Raw genomic sequence first — 18,605 nt, 5'->3', positions numbered from 1 at the left:
TGGCAGTTCCCCCACAGCCCATGGGAAAGTCCCACACAGAGGTGACTAAGTGATTGCGGGGGTGTGTTCATCAAGCCAGCACTCCAGGAGAGCAGATAGTGACAGCAAAGTGAGAATGCCCCCAGGATCTCACAGGCAAAAGAAAGCACCCCTCTTCCTGCCTGGTGCTCCACCTCAGGCAGATGGCCAGAGCGCCTGAGCAGACATGAGAAAAGCAGCAGCTGTAAGCAAGCGAACTGCAGATTGTGGCGGGCTCAGAATAAACAGCTCTTGACACCCACCCAGTGGTGGCAGGTGGAATCTATGACCAGATACTCTAACTACATGGAGGCACAAATCCACATCATCAAACAGTATGAAAAAATATATTAATACACCAGACCAGAAGGAAGATGACAAGCACCCAGAAATCAGTCCTGAAGTCAGAGAAATTTACAATCTAAATGACAGAGAATTCAAAATAGCTATCATAAAAAACTCAACAAATTACAAGAAAATACAGATAGTTCAATGAAATCAGGAACTACTTCACAAAAGAGATTGAAACTATAAAGAAAAACCAATCAGAAATGTTGGAGATGAAAAACACAATGGATGAGACAAAGAAAAATCTGGACTCCCTGAATAACAGAACTGATATTATGGAGGAGAGAATCAGCAGTCTGGAGGACAGAAATATAGAAATGCTTCAGATGGAAGAGGTGAGAGAACTAAGACTAAAAAGAACTAAGACTAAAAGAAATTCTCTGAGAAGTATCTGACTCAATTAGGAAATGCAACATAAGGATTATAGGTATTCCAGAGAGAGAAGAGAAGGAGAATGGAGAAGAAAGCTTGTTCAAAGAAATAATACCTGAGAACTTCCCAAACTTGGGGAACGAGCTGGAAATACAAGTGAAAGAAGCTAACAGAACTCCTAATTATATCAATGTAAAAAGACCTTCTCCAAGGCATATAGTAGTAAAACTGGCAAAAGTCAATGACAAAGAAAAAATATTAAGGGCAGAAAGGCAGAAGACAATAACTTACAAAGGAACCCCTATCAGGCTTTCAGCGGATTTCTCAGCAGAAACCTTACAGGCTAGGAGAGAGTGAAATGATATATTCTAAATTCTGAAAGACAAAAACTTTCAGCCAAGAATACTCTATCCAGTGATTGATAAATAAAAACTTTCCCAGATAAACAAAAGCTAAGGGAGCTCATTGCCACAAGACTCCCCCATACTAGAAATGCTTAGAAGGCCCTCGTACCTGAAAACAAAAAAGGGTTTACGAAGCCTTGAGCAAGGAGATAAATAGGCAGACAAAATCAGAAAATTGCAGCTTTCTATCAGAACAGGTTAGCAAACAATTATAACATTAAAGATAAAGGGAAGGGAAACATAAAAAATAAATATAATCTTGTCATTTTAACCACAACTCACAATACAAGATAGAATAAGTTGTGACAATAACTTAGAAGGGGAAGAGGAAAGGGATGGAATTGGCTTAGACGAAGGAAATAAGAGGCTATCAGAAAACGGACTATCTCATCTACGAGATTTTTTTATACAAACCTCATGGTAACCACTAAACGAATAATCAGAACAGAGACACAAATGATAAATGAAGAGAAAACTAACAAAACTACCACAGAGAACTACCAAACTGAACTGGTAGTCCAAAACACACGGGACGAGAAACAAAGCAAATGCAAAAGAACTGGAAAATGAGCAATAAAATAGCAACATTAAGCCCTCATATATCAACAATCACTCTAAATGTAAATGGATTGAATTCTCCAATCAAAAGACACAGAGTAGCGGGACGGATTAAAAAACAAGACCCAACAATATGCTGCCTCCAGGAAACACATCTCAGCTCCAAAGACAAACGCAGGCTCAGAGTGAAAGGATGGAAGACAATACTCCAAGCTAATGGCAAACAAAAGAAAGCAGGTGTTGCCATACTTATATCAGACAAAGTAGACTTCAAGATAAAACAGGTAATGAGAGACAAAGAGGCGCAATATATAATGATAAAAGTGATACTCCACCAAGAAGACATATCACTTATAAATATATATGCACTCAACACAGGAGCACCAAAGTTCATAAAGCAAGTATTAACAAACCTAAAAGGAGATATTAACAACAACACAATAATAGTAGGGGATCTTAACACCTCACTTACATCAATGGATAGATCATCCAGACAGAAAGTCAATAAAGAAATAGTGGACTTAAACAAAAAACTAGATGAGATGCACTTAACAGATATATACAGAGCACTCCATCCAAACACAGCAGATTACACATTCTTCTCAAGTGCACATAGATCATGTGTTGGGAAACAAGCCTCTATAAATTTAAGAAGATTGAAATCATAACAAGCATCTTTTCTGACCATAATGCTATGAAACTGGAAATCAACTACAAGAAAAAACTGGGCAAGTGACAAAGATCTGGATACTAAACAACGTGGTACTTAACAATGAATGGATCATTGAAGAAATTAAAGGAGAAATCAAAAAATATCTGGAGACAAATAAAAATGAAAATACACCATACCAACTCATATGAGATGCAGCTAAAGTGGTCCTGAGAGGGAAACTAATAGCAATACAGGTCCACCTTAACAAACAGGAAAAATCCCAAAAGAAAAAGAAGAAAACAAAGCCCAAAGTCAGCAGAAGGAGGAAAATAATAAAAATTAGAGCAGAAATAAATGAAATTGAAACCAAAGAAAAAACCAGTAGAAAGGATCAATGAAACTAAAAGCTGGTTCTTTGAGAAAATAAACAAAACTGACAAACTCACTAAGAAAAAAAGAGAGAAGGTTCAAATAAATAAAATTAGAAATGAAAGAAGAGAAATTACAATGGACACCACAGAAATACAAAGGATTATAAGAGAATACTATGGAAAACTATATGCCAACAAATTGGACAATCTAGAAGAAATGGATAAATTCTTAGACTCATACAACCTCCCAAAACTGAACCAAGAAGAAATAGAGAATCTGAACAGATCAATCACAAGTAAAGAGATTGAAACAGTAATCAAAAACCTCCCAAAAAATAAAAGTCCAAGACCAGATGGCTTCTCTGGAGAATTTTACCAAACATTCAAAGAAGATTTAATACCTATCCTTCTCAAACTATTCCAAAAAATAGAGGAAGATGGAACACTTCCTAACACATTCTATGAGGCCAACATCACCCTGATATCAAAGCCAGGCAAGGACAATACAAAGAAGGAAAATTACAGGCCAATATCCCTGATGAAAATAGATGCAAAAATTCTCAACAAAATATTGGCAAACTGAATACAGTAATACATTTAAAAGATCATACACCATGATCAAGTGGGATTTATACCAGGGACACAGGGATGGGTCAACATCCACAAATCAATCAATGTGATACACCACATTAACAAAATGAAGAATAAAAACCACATGGTCATCTCAGTAGATGCAGAGAAAGCATTTGACAAGATCCAATATCCATTTATGATAAAAAAAAAAAAAAACTCAATAAAACGGGTATAGAAGGAATGCACCTCAACATAATAAATGCCATCTATGACAAACCCACAGCCAACATCATACTCAATGGGGAAAAACTGAAAGCCATCCCTCTGAGAACAGGAACAAGACAAGGGTGCCCACTCTCACCATTCTTATTCAACATAGTACTGGAGGTTTTGGCCAGAGCAATTAGGCAAGAAAAAGGAATAAAAAGAATCCAAATAGGCAACGAAGAAGTGAAACTCTTGTTGTTTGCAGACAACACGATTTTATATATAGAAAACCCTAAAGAATCCATCAGAAAACTATTAGAAATAATCAACAACTACAGCAAAGCTGCAGCGTACAAAATCAACTTACAAAAATCATTTGCATTTCTATACTCTAATACAAACTAACAGAAATAGAACTCAGGAAGACAATCCCATTTACAATCGCAACCAAAAAAACAGATATCTAGGAATAAATTTAACCAAGGATGTGAAAGACCTATACAATGAAAACTATAAGACATTATTGAAAGAAATCGATGATGACATAAAGAAATGGAAAGACATCACATCCATATGGATCGGAAGAATCAACATAGTTAAAATCTCCATTCTACCTAAAGCAATCTACAGATCAATGCAATCCCAATCAGAATCCCAATGACATTCTTCACAGAAATAGAACAAAGAATACCAAAATTCATATGGGGCAACAAAAGACCCTGAATAGCCAAAGCAATCAAGAAAAAAGAACAAAGCTGGAGGCATCACAATCCCTGACTTCAAACTATACTACAAAGCTACAGTAATTAAGACAACACGGTACTGGTAGAAAAACAGACACACACATCCATGGAACAGAATTGAAAGCCCAGAAATAAAACCACACATCTACCAACAGCTAATCTTTTTTTTTTTTTTTTTTGTGAGGAAGGTCAGCCCTGAGCTAACATCCGTGCTAATCTTCCTCATTTTGCTGAGGAAGACCGGCTCTGAGCTAACATCTATTGCCAATCCTCCTCCTTTTTTTTTCCCCCAAAGCCCCAGTAGATAGTTGTATGTCATAGTTGCACATCCTTCTAGTTGCTGTACGTGGGATGCGGCTTCAGCATGGCGGGAGAAGCGGTGCGTCGGTGCGCGGCCGGGATCCGAACCCAGGCCACCAGTAGCGGAGCGCGTGCACTTAACCGCTAAGCCACGGGGCCGGCCCCCAACAGCTAATCTTTGACAAAGGAGCTAAGAACATACAATGGAGAAAGGAAAGTCTTTTCAATAAATGGTGCTGGGAAAACTGGACAGCCACATGCAAAAGAATGATAGTAGACCATTATCTTTCACCATACACAAAAATTAACTCAAAATGGATCAAAGACTTGCAAGTAAGACGTGAAACCATAAAACTCCTAGAAGAAAATATAGGCAGTACACTCTTTGACTTCGGTGTTAGAAGGATCTTTGCGAAAACCATGTCTACTCAGGCAAGGGAAATAAAAGAAAAAATAGACAAGTGGAACTTCATCAGACTGAAGAGTTTTTGCAAGGCAAAGGAAACCAGCAACAAAACAAAAAGACAACCCAGCCAACTGGGAGAAAATATTTGCATATCATATATCCGACAAGGGGTTAATCTCTATAATATATAAAGAACTCACACAACTAACAACAAAACAAACAAGCCGATTAAAAAATGGGCAGAAGATATGAACAGACATTTTTCCAAAGAAGACATACAGAGGGCCAAAAGGCTCATGAAAAGATGAGGGAATCATCAGGGAAATGTAAATAAAAACTACTCTACGATATCACCTCACACCCGTTAGCATGGCTATAATCACCAAGACAAAAAACAACAAATGTTGGAGAGGATGTGGAAAAAAGGGAACCCTCATTCACTGCTGTTGGGAATGCAAACTGGTGCAGCCACGATGGAAAACAGTATGGAGATTTCTCAAAAAATTAAAAATAGAAATACCACATGACCCAGCTATCCCACTACTGGGTATTTATCCAAACAACTTGAAATCAACAATTCAAAGAGACTTATGCACCACTATGTTCACTGCAGAGTTATTCACAATAGCCAAGAAGTAGAAGCAACCCAAGTGCCCATCGACTGAAGATTAGATAAAGAAGATGTGGTGTGTATATATATGTGTGTGTGTATATATATATATATATATATATATATACACACACAATGGAATACTACTACTAAACCATAAAAAAAGACAAAATTGTCCCATTCGCAACAACATGGATGGACCTTGAAGGTATTATGTTAAGCGAAATAAGCCAGAGAGAGAAAGACAAACACCGTATGATTTCACTTGTATGTGGAAGATTAACTAACACGTGGACAAACAGAACAGATTAGTGGTTACCAGAGGGGAAGGGAGTTGGCGGGTGGGCATAACGGGTAAAGAGGCACATTTATATGGTGACTGACAAATAATAATGTACAACTGAAATTTCACAATATAAACTATTATGACCTCAATAAAATTAAAAAAAAAAAAGCAGTCTAAGAGAACGGTGACCAGCATAAATAAACCTAAGTGCTCATGAATCCATGTAGCCTTGTTGACCCTACTTGACTGACGAGGTTTTAAACAGGAGATGCTGAACTGGCAGGCACTAGCAATCATTCTCGTGTGTGAACCAATACACATTGTTATCAAGTCCAGCAGTCTGTTGCCTTGATTATTCTCTCTGCTCTTTGCTGCCATCAGAGAAGATCAAGCCCATCCACACGCGAAAGAATAGGCAGGAAAAGGAGGCAAGAGCTTTTGGTCTTCTTCACAGCTAGACTTTTTGAAAAAGTTGTCAATTTCTACAGTCTCCATTTCTGTTACTCTCAATCACTCCTCCACCCACACTGGCCTGGCTTTCAGGCCCAATGCTCAATCAAAACAGCGCTTGCTTTACCTCTTCGTAACATTTGACATGACTCATTCCCTTATTCTTGAAACACTCTTTTTCTTTGATTTACCTGATGTAACACTCTCCTGGCTGTTCTCCTACCTCTCAAGTTGCCTCTTTCCTTTGCCTTTGTTGCCTCATCTTCCTCAACAGGGTTCCTTCTTGTTTCCAACACTCCAGCTGCGTGGGCCATTATCATTAGCATTATATATGCATCTTTTCCTGGGGCCACAGGGACCTTGCATGTAACTCTTCCCTCATCCTGAAACATGCTTCCTTCTCACTTTTTGCCTAACTCCTACTCCACATTCAGATAACAGTTTAATCAACATTTCCTTTGGAAAGTTTTTTCTGACTAAGGCAAATTCCTCCCTAGCTAAGTCAAACCTCTCCATTATATGGTCTCAGAGCACTACTCCTTCAGAGTAATTAGTTGCAGTTTGTTCAAAAAAATCACACAAAACGTTAATATCTATCCCATCTAACAGCCATAAGTTTCGTGTGTAGGGACTTTTTATTCACTATGGTATCTACAATGCCAACTACTGTACCTAACAGGTATCAATAAATAATTGTTGAATATATGAACAAATGACTAAACTCTTGTAGTATTTTGAATGAGTTTTTTTGCTATCAAAAGTCTTTGACTAAAAGAATCTCTATTCATTCAAACAAATGTTTACTGAGTGCCTAGGCACTAGCCAAGGAATGAGAAGAGTGGTGACAAAAACAGATGTGTTCCCTACCCTTATGGAGCATGCTATCTAAGGAAAAAGTCATTAAAGTAATCACACAAATAAATTTATGATGATGATTTTATTTATGTGCTATAAAAGAAAATTCACTATGATATGAGCTATGACAGGGGCATCTAACTAATACTGTCGGGAGGCAAAACTATGCTCTACCTCTACCTCCACCTCCTGAGAGCTATGTTTATCTCCTTTTTTTATGCTGGATGGTTTTTTATAGTCTTTTTACATTTTCCCCGTTTATTTATCTTTGAATAAGGATATTACAGCCTGGAATTAGCTCCAAAATTACAGAAGAGGCGTCTCCTTGAATTCCCCAAAAGTGTACTGATGGATACTATTATAAATAGGAGAGCTGATGCATAAATGTTTATGACACCATTTCATGTGCCATTGCCAGCGTCTTTATTCTGTTTTGGTTTAGCGAATTCTAGTGTTTGGACGAAGAAAGAGGTATGTCAGGATGGGATCATGGGACACAAAGCACTCTGATGACCATGAAAATTAGCATTCTGAGGAGGGCCAGCTTCTTAGTATTTAATTGGTACAGACCTTGCATTTCTGAATTCAGGGGCATATGGGACTTGGGTGTAGGTAGGGTAGGGGAGTGGGGAGAGGGAGAGGGTGAGCAACGAAGGGGAGTCTTCCTTCCTGTTTTTATTACTTACATGTGGCCAAGTAATTCACCGGCCTTATGGTTATAAAAATAACTCCCAAATTCAGGCAACCTATTAACAGTTATTCCTAGTATTAAGTCATCGTGTGTTTTCTTTTCTTTTTTTTTTTTAGTATAGCATGAAATATTTTAGTGACAAACTGGGCAAGGCTATAAATGCTGCTAACCAGAAACTATTTTAAACTACAACTTATTACTTTCTTTAGAATATAAAATGAAGATGTAATCAGCATTCAGAGTGACTACTATCTTTAGCAGAAAACAAATTAGACGACAAGTACATTAGATCACATTCTAGTTCCATGATATTAAATGCTTTTTATGACACTCACAATTCTGAAATTCCTTGTACTTCTTTTGTCCAGTTAGATTGTTCTTTGTCTCCCAGATGGACCACTTTAGATGGCGGGGCAGTTCTGCCCAAATAAAGCTTCTGTGTTCCTGGAGGTTCTTCCAAGTAAAACCTTGTTTTTAACAAGTTAAAATAAAATAAAAATTATATTACCCCCAAATTTGCGGGTTAATATAGAGTTCTAGCAGTGTGAGTCTTCAAAGTGAAAAGGTTTCTACGTGGTATAATAGCAAAACAAAAAAAAAGCCTCCTTTTTTCAAACTGTAATATAAATTTCAGAACAAGGACTTGTAAAAAATTTCAATCAAAATTCAAAAAACAAATTACCATTCTTTCTCTTTTAAAAAACTAAATACAGGGCCCAGCCCGGTGGCGTAGTGGTTAAGTTCGTGTGCCCTACTTGGGTGGCCTGGGGTTCGCAGGTTCAGATCCCAGGTGTGGACATACACACTGCTCCCTAAGCCATGCTGAGGCTTAATAGAAGAAGACTGCTACAGATGTTAGCTCAGTGACAATCTTCCTCAAGCAAAAAGAGGAAAATTGGCAACAGATGTTAGCTCAGGGCCAAACTTCCTCACACACACAAAAAACAAACCAAAAACACCCCAAAAAACTAAATACATAATAAAATATAAATTTTTAAAGAATTAAAAAATATCCTCAAATTCAAAAAGTATTTTAGCTAAAAAAGTTTAACTTCATTGTGATCAAGACATTGTACCTAATTTCCAGTTTACAGGATATGTACGTGGGATGGAGGAGCAACTTAAACGACACTAAGAGGAAACAACCAGCTAAATTAAGAATTGTGCAAAATAACTGGCCCGTGCTCTTCAAGAAAAAAGGCAGGGAAGTAAGTTCAGCCCCGACCTAGGATATAAAATCAACATACAGAAATCAATTGTATTTCTATATTCCAGCTGGGGAAACTGAAATTTAAAACATAATACCATCTATAGTTGCTCCAAACACATTTAAATACTTAGGTATAAATCTAACAAAATATGTGCAGGATCTGTATGCTGAAAAAACAAAACCGATGAAAGAATCAAAGATTGAAACAAATGGAGAGATAAATGGAGATCCATTTGGATCAGAAGACTCAACACAGTAAAGATGTCAAATCTCCCCAAATTAATCTATAGGTTTAATATAGTTCCTATCAAAATCTCTCCAAGATTTTTGTAGATACAGAACAATTTATTCTAAAATTTATATGGAAAGGAAAAGGGCCAAAAATAGCTAAAACAATTTTGAAGAACAAAAATAAGGTGGAAGGAATCACTCTACTTCAGGTTAGGACTTACTACATAGCTATAGTAACAAGGTAGTGTGGTATTGGCATAAAAATAGACACACAGATAAATGGAACAGAATGGAGAACCCAGAAGTAGACCCACATAAATATGCTCAACTGATTTTGACGAAGGTGTAAAAACAATCTAACAGAGGAAGGATAGTCTTTTCAACAAACGGTGCTGGAGCATTTAAATATTCATAGGCAAATGTATGAACCTTGACCTAAAACTCATACCTTATACAAAAATTAATTCAAAATGGATCATGAATTTAAATGTAAAAGGAGGAGGCAAAACTATAAAACTTTTTGAACAAAATATAGGAGAAAATCTTCGGGACCTAGGGCTAGGTGAAGAGTTCTTTGAATAAAAGCATGATCCATAAAAGAAAAAACTGATAAATTCCACTTCACCAAAAAGGCAGGGGAACTGAATTCTGATGATTAAAAAAGAATCCTCAAGATTTCATAGAGAAAAGAAGATACCTACAAAGAAAAAAAAATTTCAAACTGGTATTGACTTCTTTTTATTTTAAAGATTATTTATTTATTTATTTATTTATTTTCCCTCCAAAGTCCCAGCAGATAGTTGTATGTCATAGCTGCACATCCTTCTAGTTGATGCATGTGGGACGCGGCCCCAGCATGGCCGGAGAAGCGGTGCGTTGGTGCGCACCCAGAATCCGAACCCAGGCTGCCAGCAGCGGAGCGCACACACCCAACTGCCAAGCCACGGGGCCGGCCCTGGTATTGACTTCTCATCAACAAAATTACATGACAGAGTACAGCTGAGATATGTTTGCAAAGATCTGAGGAAAAAGGATTGGGCCTCTAAAATTCTAAACCTATGCGTGAGGAAAACAAAAAAGATTTTTTGGACATGTAATAACTCAGAAAACATAACATCCTGTCATTTTCTCTGAAAAAAATTAGTTTAGAAAGTTCCAGACACATGAAAAATAATTAAAAAATAGGAAATCAAACCAAGTTTACACGAAACAAAGGTAAAAGATGGCAAAGAGTGACTTGTCTAAATAATCATTGATAAAATGATTGTGAACTTCAACAAAATGTTAAGAAATTATTTTAGAAATAGGGTTCAAGGTCGCATAATATAAAAAATTAATATATTCTTTAAATGAAACCTGGGAGGGGCATGGTAAAGGTAAGGTTATATATGCCATTCATTCTTGCCAGAAAGAGAAATATATTTGCTAAATAATATAAGGATACTTGGTAGAAAAGAATTAGGATATAGAACTTTCAAGCTATTAAAAGGAAAATAAGGTGAAAGGGAAAAAATAATATATGTATCTAAAATATCTCAAGGGATATACAGTCAATTATCAACAGCAGTTGAACTTCGAGTGGTGTGATTAGACTAGGACTTTCATTTTCACTATAAATATTTTTACAATAATTATATCAGCTAAAATGAAAGCCATCAAGTAGCACAGCAAATATAAATTTAAAAAATTATGAATGAAATTTTACTTACTTAGTTTCTCCATCTGATACACCAACAACTCGAGCTTCTTCGAGATGAGGCCAGTTAACAAAGACAGACTTTCCAAGCACTGAGGAAGCTACATTTTCTATACTCTTAAAGTAAAAGCAGAAAATTTCTTTCATGTTTCAGGTCCAACAGAGAATTTTACAACTGGCTTGTGTTTATAATTGTGTATTTAAAATTTATAAAAACCCCAAAAACCCCACTGTAACAATTAAAACAGATACAAAATACCATTTGCTCACTCAAGCCAATTACTCCTATAGTGTCTGTACTTCTCAACTTTACTCCAACTTAAGCATTCTACCCACTTGAATTCAGTTAGTTTTCTTAATTTCTCTTCTCTAAGTTGTACCTTTATTGCTAACTACTCTTTTTCTTTCTAGTAGATTCTCCAAGATTTCTGTTCTTTTAGAGTTTTAATTTTTTTCCTTTTCTTTTAAAAATATTTTTCAGTTGATTTTTCCTACCTGTCTTTCTTCACCCTTTAATTTAGTATGAATCTGTTAAAGTTTATTTCAAGTTTACCTTCCTTTCTGCCAATCCCTTCTTATTAGAGAGGCACTATGACCAACTTAAAGTGCTTTTCTGCAAATTACACGAGGAAGCTTGCCTCCTCCTCATTTTCTCAACATTTGGCAGTTATTAGTAAAGGGTGGCCCATTGATTTTAATCCTGAATGAAATTACTTGGTGAGAAAACAGGTTTCAGTAAAATCAAACAGAAGAGCACTGACCTATAATGTATTACTGTCCATAATAGCAGCCAACATTAGTAGAAATTGTGTTCAGGAAGAATCCTAAGTTCTTAGTTCTGCTGCTAACTAGTTTAGTGAATGTCCCTTTTCCAACCTCCATTTAAGTTTTTTAATTTGTAAAATTAATGAGTTGGGTTAGTCACTTTACAAAATTCCATCCAGTTGTAAAATTCTATGATTCTGTTATTCTCATGATTATCTTGTTTATTTTTCTCATGGAAACTAAGAAAAGTGAAAAGAACAGCAGAAATGTCTAGAGAGGGCTATTATTCATTGTTTCATATCAAATAATCAGACAGTATAAAACAGAATCTAAGAAATCTGATTTCATTTCAGTTTGTTGTTGGCATAATGAAATAAGAACACTAAACTTAAAGTTAGGAATCATGGGTCCAAATTTGGGTTCTACCTCTTTCAGCTACAGAATCTCAGGCAAATCATTTAATCCCACTGAGTCTGCTTCCCGCACCCCCCGCCAAAGCCCCAGTAGATAGTTATATGTCATAGCTGCACATCCTTCTAGTTGCTGTATGTGGGACGTGGCCTCTGCATGGCTGGAGAAGTGGTGCGTTGGTGCGCGCCTGGGATCCGAACCCGGGCTGCCAGCAGCAGAGTGCGCGCACTTAACCGCTAAGCCACGGGGCTGGCCTGTGAGTCTCCTTTCTTTTATGAGAAGAAGGAATAACATCTACCTCACAACACTTATTTGAGGCTAAAATAAAATATAGTAGTTCCTGCTTATCCATGGTTTCACTTTCCACTTACATGGGGTCAACTGCTGTCCGAAAATATTAAATGGAAAATTCCAGAAATAAACAATTCATAAGTTTTAAATTGTGTGCTATTCTGAGTAGCCTGATGAAATCTCGTGCCATCCCACTCCCTACTACCTGGGACGTGAATCATCCCTTTGTCCAGTGTATCTATGCTGTATATGCTATCCACCTTGTAGTCACTTAGTAGCTGTCTCAGTTGTCTGACTGTCACAGTATCGCAGTGCTTACGTTCCAGTAACTCTTATTTTACTTAATAATGACCCCAAAGCACAAGAGTAGTGATGCTGGCAATTCGGATATGCTAAAGAGAAGCTGTAAAGTGCTTCCTTTAAGTGAAAAAGAGAAAAGTTCTCGATTTAATAAGAAAAAAAACTGTATGCTGAAGTTGCTAAGATTTATGGTAAGAACAAATCTTCTATCCATGAAATTGTGAAGAAGGAAAAAGAAATTCACGTTAGTTTTGTTGTCACACCTCAAATATGTATGTATAGGAGAAAACAGTATATATAGGATTCAGTACTATTCTCAGTTTCAGGCATCCACTGGGGGGCTGGGAACACATCCCCCGCAGATAAGGGGGGACTACTATAATATACATTAAAGCTTTTGTAAACTACAAAATGCTGTATAAATATTCTGTATGATATAATATCTTAAGTAAAAATTCTAGTTTTAAAAGGAAACATCATCATTACTATTGTTTAGACAACAACAATTTTGTGGTAGAAACTGAAGTTTAAATACAAATTTTCATTCACTTTTTTTCTGTTTATTATGCTTAATCATTATTATCAAATATTTCTCTAACAAGTAAAGATGACTATTTTTAGACTTTTTTGGGTAACTATTTTATTTATTATATTTATACATTTCTTAATGTAAACATACAAAAGAATGACTATTCTGAAAATAAAACAAGTTTCAACTTTCGAACTAGGCTCCCTTAATTATCCTTTTCCCTTCTATACATCTATTTCTAATTTCATTGTCCCACTCTTTAGTTTTTATAGGAAAAGTTGTCCTCCTTTCCCAGATTAATCCTTCCATGTAAGCCCTACATGAAATCCCTTATTACCTTACATGGGGTCTTGTTATCATAAACATCCCTCCCCTCTACAATGCCTTTAAGATCCTTCTCCATTAGCTCCTCCTCTCTTCTTTCGAATGGATTTTGCTGGATGAGTTGCCTCTTCTCTACCTACATTTATGTTCCTAGCCTTCTTTTCAATGATGAACTTCTTAACCAAGGGCTTAATACCTGCTCCCTTTACTTTCCATCTTCCTAGTTCCAGACTAGACCAGACTTCTGCCTCCACCAATCTACTGGAATGGAATTCTCAAAGGCCTAAAGAACAAATTCACAGGCTATGTTTCAGTTTTTATTCTTCTTCAACTGTATGCAGCATACAGCACCTACTCCATGCTTCTGTGATACTTCTTAACTTGGGAATCATTCTCTTTTACCTCTCTGAACACTATGTCACTTTTACTGGTTCCTTTTCCACCCTTTCCTCATGCTGAGACCTTGAACCCTCAGAGACCCTTGTCTTCAGGGAAATGAGCCCCAACGCCTCAGCTATGACCTTCTTGCTGATGACTTGTATATCCCTATCTCCCTCCAAGCTCTAGCTCCAGGTATGAAATTGTGTATAAGCAGCCTTTCTTGACTGAGGTTTTTCATCTGACCACAGAACAGAAAAAATAATTTGACTATTTTCTTAATTCTCCCGAGGACGGTCATAACTAGTACCATTTTAAATGCATAGAAGAGGGCCGGCCCCGTGGCTTAGCGGTTAAGTGCGCGCGCCCTGCTGCTGGCGGCCTGGGTTCGGATCCCAGGCGTGCACCGACGCACTGCTTCTCCGGCCACACTGAGGCCGCGTCCCACATACAGCAACTAGAAGGATGTGCGGCTATGACATACAACTATCTACTGGGGCTTTGGGGGGAAAATAAATAAATAAATAAAATTAAAAAAAAAAAATTTAAATGCATAGAAGATAAGTTAGTCCATTAAATACAAACGGGTGGGTTAGGGCATTAGGGCTTAAATCTCTTGTGGAACCCTTGCTGAGAAAAGCTGGCAGGGCAGGTCCAGTTAAATATCCCAGTACCACCTTAAAATTCCCTCATTATTTATCATTAATTCCCTCAAATCAGTGACTCTGCCATTTTAACTTCTTTATTCCAGTAAACAGCAATTATTTTCTGGTTAATTAGCCTGGATATCTCAGAGTCATATTTAATATTTTCTTCCTCTTTGCATCTCCTATATTTGAAGAAATGATGAAATTTGTCAATTTTATTTAGCCTTGTTCATCTAGATCTATTACCACTTCCAGTTTATGTCCTAATTATCTGATGTTTCTACAACCACAACCTCTGAACCTGCAGGCTTTTCCATTTTCTTTCATTTCTCTTATGTGCAATTTAGCCCATTATACTGCCACCAAATTAATCTTTATGAAAATACTCATTTCAAGATAACAGTCACGAAAAAAAAAGTCCAAACTCCTTAGCCTGATATTCAAGGTCCTCCATAATCTGGCCTCAATCTGTTTTTTCAACCTTATCTTCCACTATTTCCCAAAACAAGTTCTCTGCTTCAGTCAGGTTTATCTATTCCTTCTCCTCAAATACATCACATTTATTCTAAAAAAAGAAAAAGTATTAAGAAAAATTTCAGACATATGAAAAGGTTAAAAGGAATAAGATAATGTATCACATTTATTTTAGACTACAATTCTCAGCTTCCGTTATTCCTTTCAATTGGAATACCTTTCCTCACCTTTTCTCCTCTTCGTGATAATCTTTTTTTGCACCCAGCTCAAGCCTATTCTCATCTACAGGTCTTGTACTTACTTAATCTTTAGCTCACACGGCTCACCTCCTTTTCAAAATTCCTGGAGCAACTTTTGCTCTTATGTCACAATTATACGTGTCCTTTAATTTATTAAAATGTTTTTTTGCTGGGCCGGCCCCGTGGCTTAGCGGTTAAGTGCGTGCGCTCCGCTGCTGGCAGCCCGGGTTTGGATCCCGGGCGTGCACTGATGCACCGCTTCTCCGGCCATGCTGAGGCCGCGTCCCACATACAGCAACTAGAAGGATGTGCAACTATGACATACAGCTATCTACTGGGGCTTTGGGGGTAAAAATAAATAAATTAAATTAAAAAAAAAATGTTTTTTTGCTTTATTCTTATCTATTGTGAACTTCTGGAGTTACTACATGTAACACATCTTTGGCAAACATGTTGCAGCTACAGTAGTTTTTTGCATAATAAGCACCTAATATATAATAAACAAAATACTTACAAGGTCATCTGACTCTGTGTTCACTAAGATTTCCAACATCATGTTTTCTCCACGACTGCTTTGCTGGAATACTTGAACCCCACTTTTCTTCAAAAAGAACTTTAAAAGATTTGAGAGAATTTAATTTTAATTCTTTCTCCATAATCACTTCACATTCAATAATGTAAAAAAATTCTGAACTAAATAGCCACTGACTTTGTGTTTGATGTGCTTCAGAGTAGGAAATCCACAGAAATACAATGCCTTCTGGTCAACCCTGGTTATTTTATTCTTGCTTATGTCTACACGCCAAGCATCTAATGATATCATTTTATACCTAGAAAATAAATCAAGGCATTTAATTTAAAATTCATACATTACAAGCAATCAGAGTTTTTCAGCATTCCCTTGAATATTTTGCAAGAGTCATTTTTGCTTTTAAATAAGAGAATGACAATTTGTCCTTTAAGACAGAAAATATAGAGCAAGACAACCCAGATTCTCTGCTGTTATGGGTCCAGACACAACTATGCCTGTAGGTTACTTAGTGGAAGTTTTCTCCATTAATTTAAAACAAAACTATACATAGAATTAATTTTTAAAATAAAGGAACATATAAAGCATATTATAAATCTCCATATCCTCCATGTTCCAAAACCCAGAATGGAAAATAAACATTTTATAATGTCTATTTCATCTTTCTCTTTGCTTTAACAAAAGGAAAAATCATAACTGAGAGATGTTCACTTTATCTGCAACTCAATTGCCAATTGCCATCTGGGTAAATTATTTGCAGGGAAGACGAGAGAAGAGAAAAAATAAAGATGACATTTTAATGAGGAAGAGAAAGAAGAAATGGGTTTGAGGTAAGAAAACAGAGAAGCTCTTTTATTTCTGTTTTCCTTCTTTCTAGTTGGGTGGTTGGGGAGTATAAGAGGCAAAGTCAGCATGTCAAATAATGCTGAAAGCAGCCACTGGCAATGGAAAAAAAATTCACACATCCTCTTGAGGGAAAATACAGATATACACAAGGGAGGAAAAATAAAAAACAACTTTTAACAAAAGAGAAAAGCAAAATCTTACCAAAGCAGAGAATTATAGAAAGAATTGTGAGAGAGAGATGCTATGATCCTTGGCAAGTTGGATGTAACTCATTATCAACTGACCATAACTGTCATAAATTGTTAATTCTCCAAATATATATTTAAAAGCTTTTTTTCCCCAAAGATTCACCCTGAGCTAACATCTGTTGTCAATCTTCCTTTTTTTTTTTTTTTCTGTCTCCCCAAAGCCCCAGTGCACTGTTGTATATCCTAATTTTAAGTCCTAGTTGTTCTATGTGAGGTGTCGCCACAGCATGACAACTGACAGATGGGTGGTGTGGTTCCACAACCAGGAAACAAACCCAGGCTGCCAAAGCAGTGACAGTGCCAAACTTTAACCACTAGGCCATCAGGGCTGGCTCTCAAAAGCTTTTTTTTTTGGTAGTGGGGAGTTCTTTGCTGTTGTCGAAAAATTACCAAATAACATTACCTTGTGCAACATCGTTCTATGGCAGGGAACTTTTCTGGCCATGGAGAGGGGTAGGTGAACTCTGTGTCTCTATCATACCAGTACATTAGGCACTCACTATGTTGGTTTCTTTTCCTCTCTTCTTTTTTGAGGGAGTGGTTACATGTCTCCATGGCTTCCAACAATCGTTTCTGAATGTAAAGAATGAATAGAGGGGTTATAAGTATAAAAATTCTGTAATCTCAACATATAGAATAAATCTTTTCTCTCAGTATACAGAATCATTATTTGTGTTCTTGAAAAACAAAAATCTTAACTAACGGAACTCTTTCCCATTTCATTACATGAAAAACTAATGTGCTGTTCATTGTTTCAAAGGCCCCTAGAATATTGCTTGCCACTGCAAATTCCTCTGAACCTGTTACTCCAATAACAGCCAATAAAGTGTGAATAAGAATAGAGAATGAAAATTTAAATGTGAATTTATCATAATTATTATAATTTATAATAATTCATAGATCACTAATCTCTTACTTTACAAATTCTGCAATCGTATAGAAATGTTCATTTTTCCAAATGAACATATATTTAACATAATTTCAGTTAGAACTGCAATGGTTTAAAATTTTTTTTTTTTTTTTTAAAGATTTTATTTATTTATTTTTTTCCCCCCAAAGCCCCAGTAGATAGTTGTATGTCATAGCTGCACATCCTTCTAGTTGCTGTATGCAGGACACGGCCTCAGCATGGCCGGAGAAGCTGTGTGTCAGTGCGCGCCTGGGATCCGAACCTGGGCCGCCAGCAGCAGAGCATGCACACTCAACTGCTAAGCCATGGGGCCGGCCCTAAAATATTTTTTTTCAAAGGACAAAATGATGTTAGTGTTCATATGGAAGAATCAATGTGTGAACTGTAAAAAGTAATTGGGAACTTGTCTTACCAGATCCTATCACTTTTTACAAAGCAACTGTAATCAAAATACTTTAGTACTGACACCACAAGAGACCCGTACACCAGAAGAACTGAACAAAAACAAATCCAAACCTATGACAAAAACATAGTACTTCAGATATTTAAATAATGGTGTTGTCATATCTAGCTATCCAGCTAGAAAAAAAAGCACATACACTTCCCAACTTCATACTACATACAAAAACAAGTATTGGAGTAATCAGACAATAAAAGTACTAGAAGGGGCCGCCCTGGTGGTGCAAGCGGTTAAGTGCGCGTGCTCCGCTGCAGCAGCCCGGAGTTCACCGGT

At 36.7% G+C, this 18,605-nt stretch overlaps 1 protein-coding gene across 4 annotated transcripts in view; it reads right to left on the bottom strand.

Annotated features, from left to right (window-relative positions):
- XRN1 (5'-3' exoribonuclease 1) overlaps nt 1–18,605 on the bottom strand; it is a 116,366-nt gene that overhangs the window by 53,245 nt on the left and 44,516 nt on the right. For all 4 annotated transcript variants that reach the window (XM_087430445.1, XM_087430446.1, XM_014789045.2 and 1 more), the window contains exons 16-20: nt 17,366–17,535; nt 16,049–16,169; nt 15,854–15,952; nt 10,995–11,098; nt 8,180–8,311 (exon numbers count right to left, since the gene is read on the bottom strand). In XM_087430445.1, coding sequence (XP_087286571.1) covers nt 8,180–8,311; nt 10,995–11,098; nt 15,854–15,952; nt 16,049–16,169; nt 17,366–17,535 — 626 coding nt within the window. The remainder of the gene's footprint in view (nt 1–8,179; nt 8,312–10,994; nt 11,099–15,853; nt 15,953–16,048; nt 16,170–17,365; nt 17,536–18,605) is intronic.

The sequence above is a fragment of the Ceratotherium simum genome, chromosome 5, assembly GCF_057802395.1.
Source record: "Ceratotherium simum simum isolate JZ-2026a chromosome 5, ASM5780239v1, whole genome shotgun sequence".
NCBI classification, from domain to species: Eukaryota; Metazoa; Chordata; class Mammalia; order Perissodactyla; family Rhinocerotidae; genus Ceratotherium; species Ceratotherium simum.
This window is presented reverse-complemented; position numbering and strand designations above follow the sequence as displayed.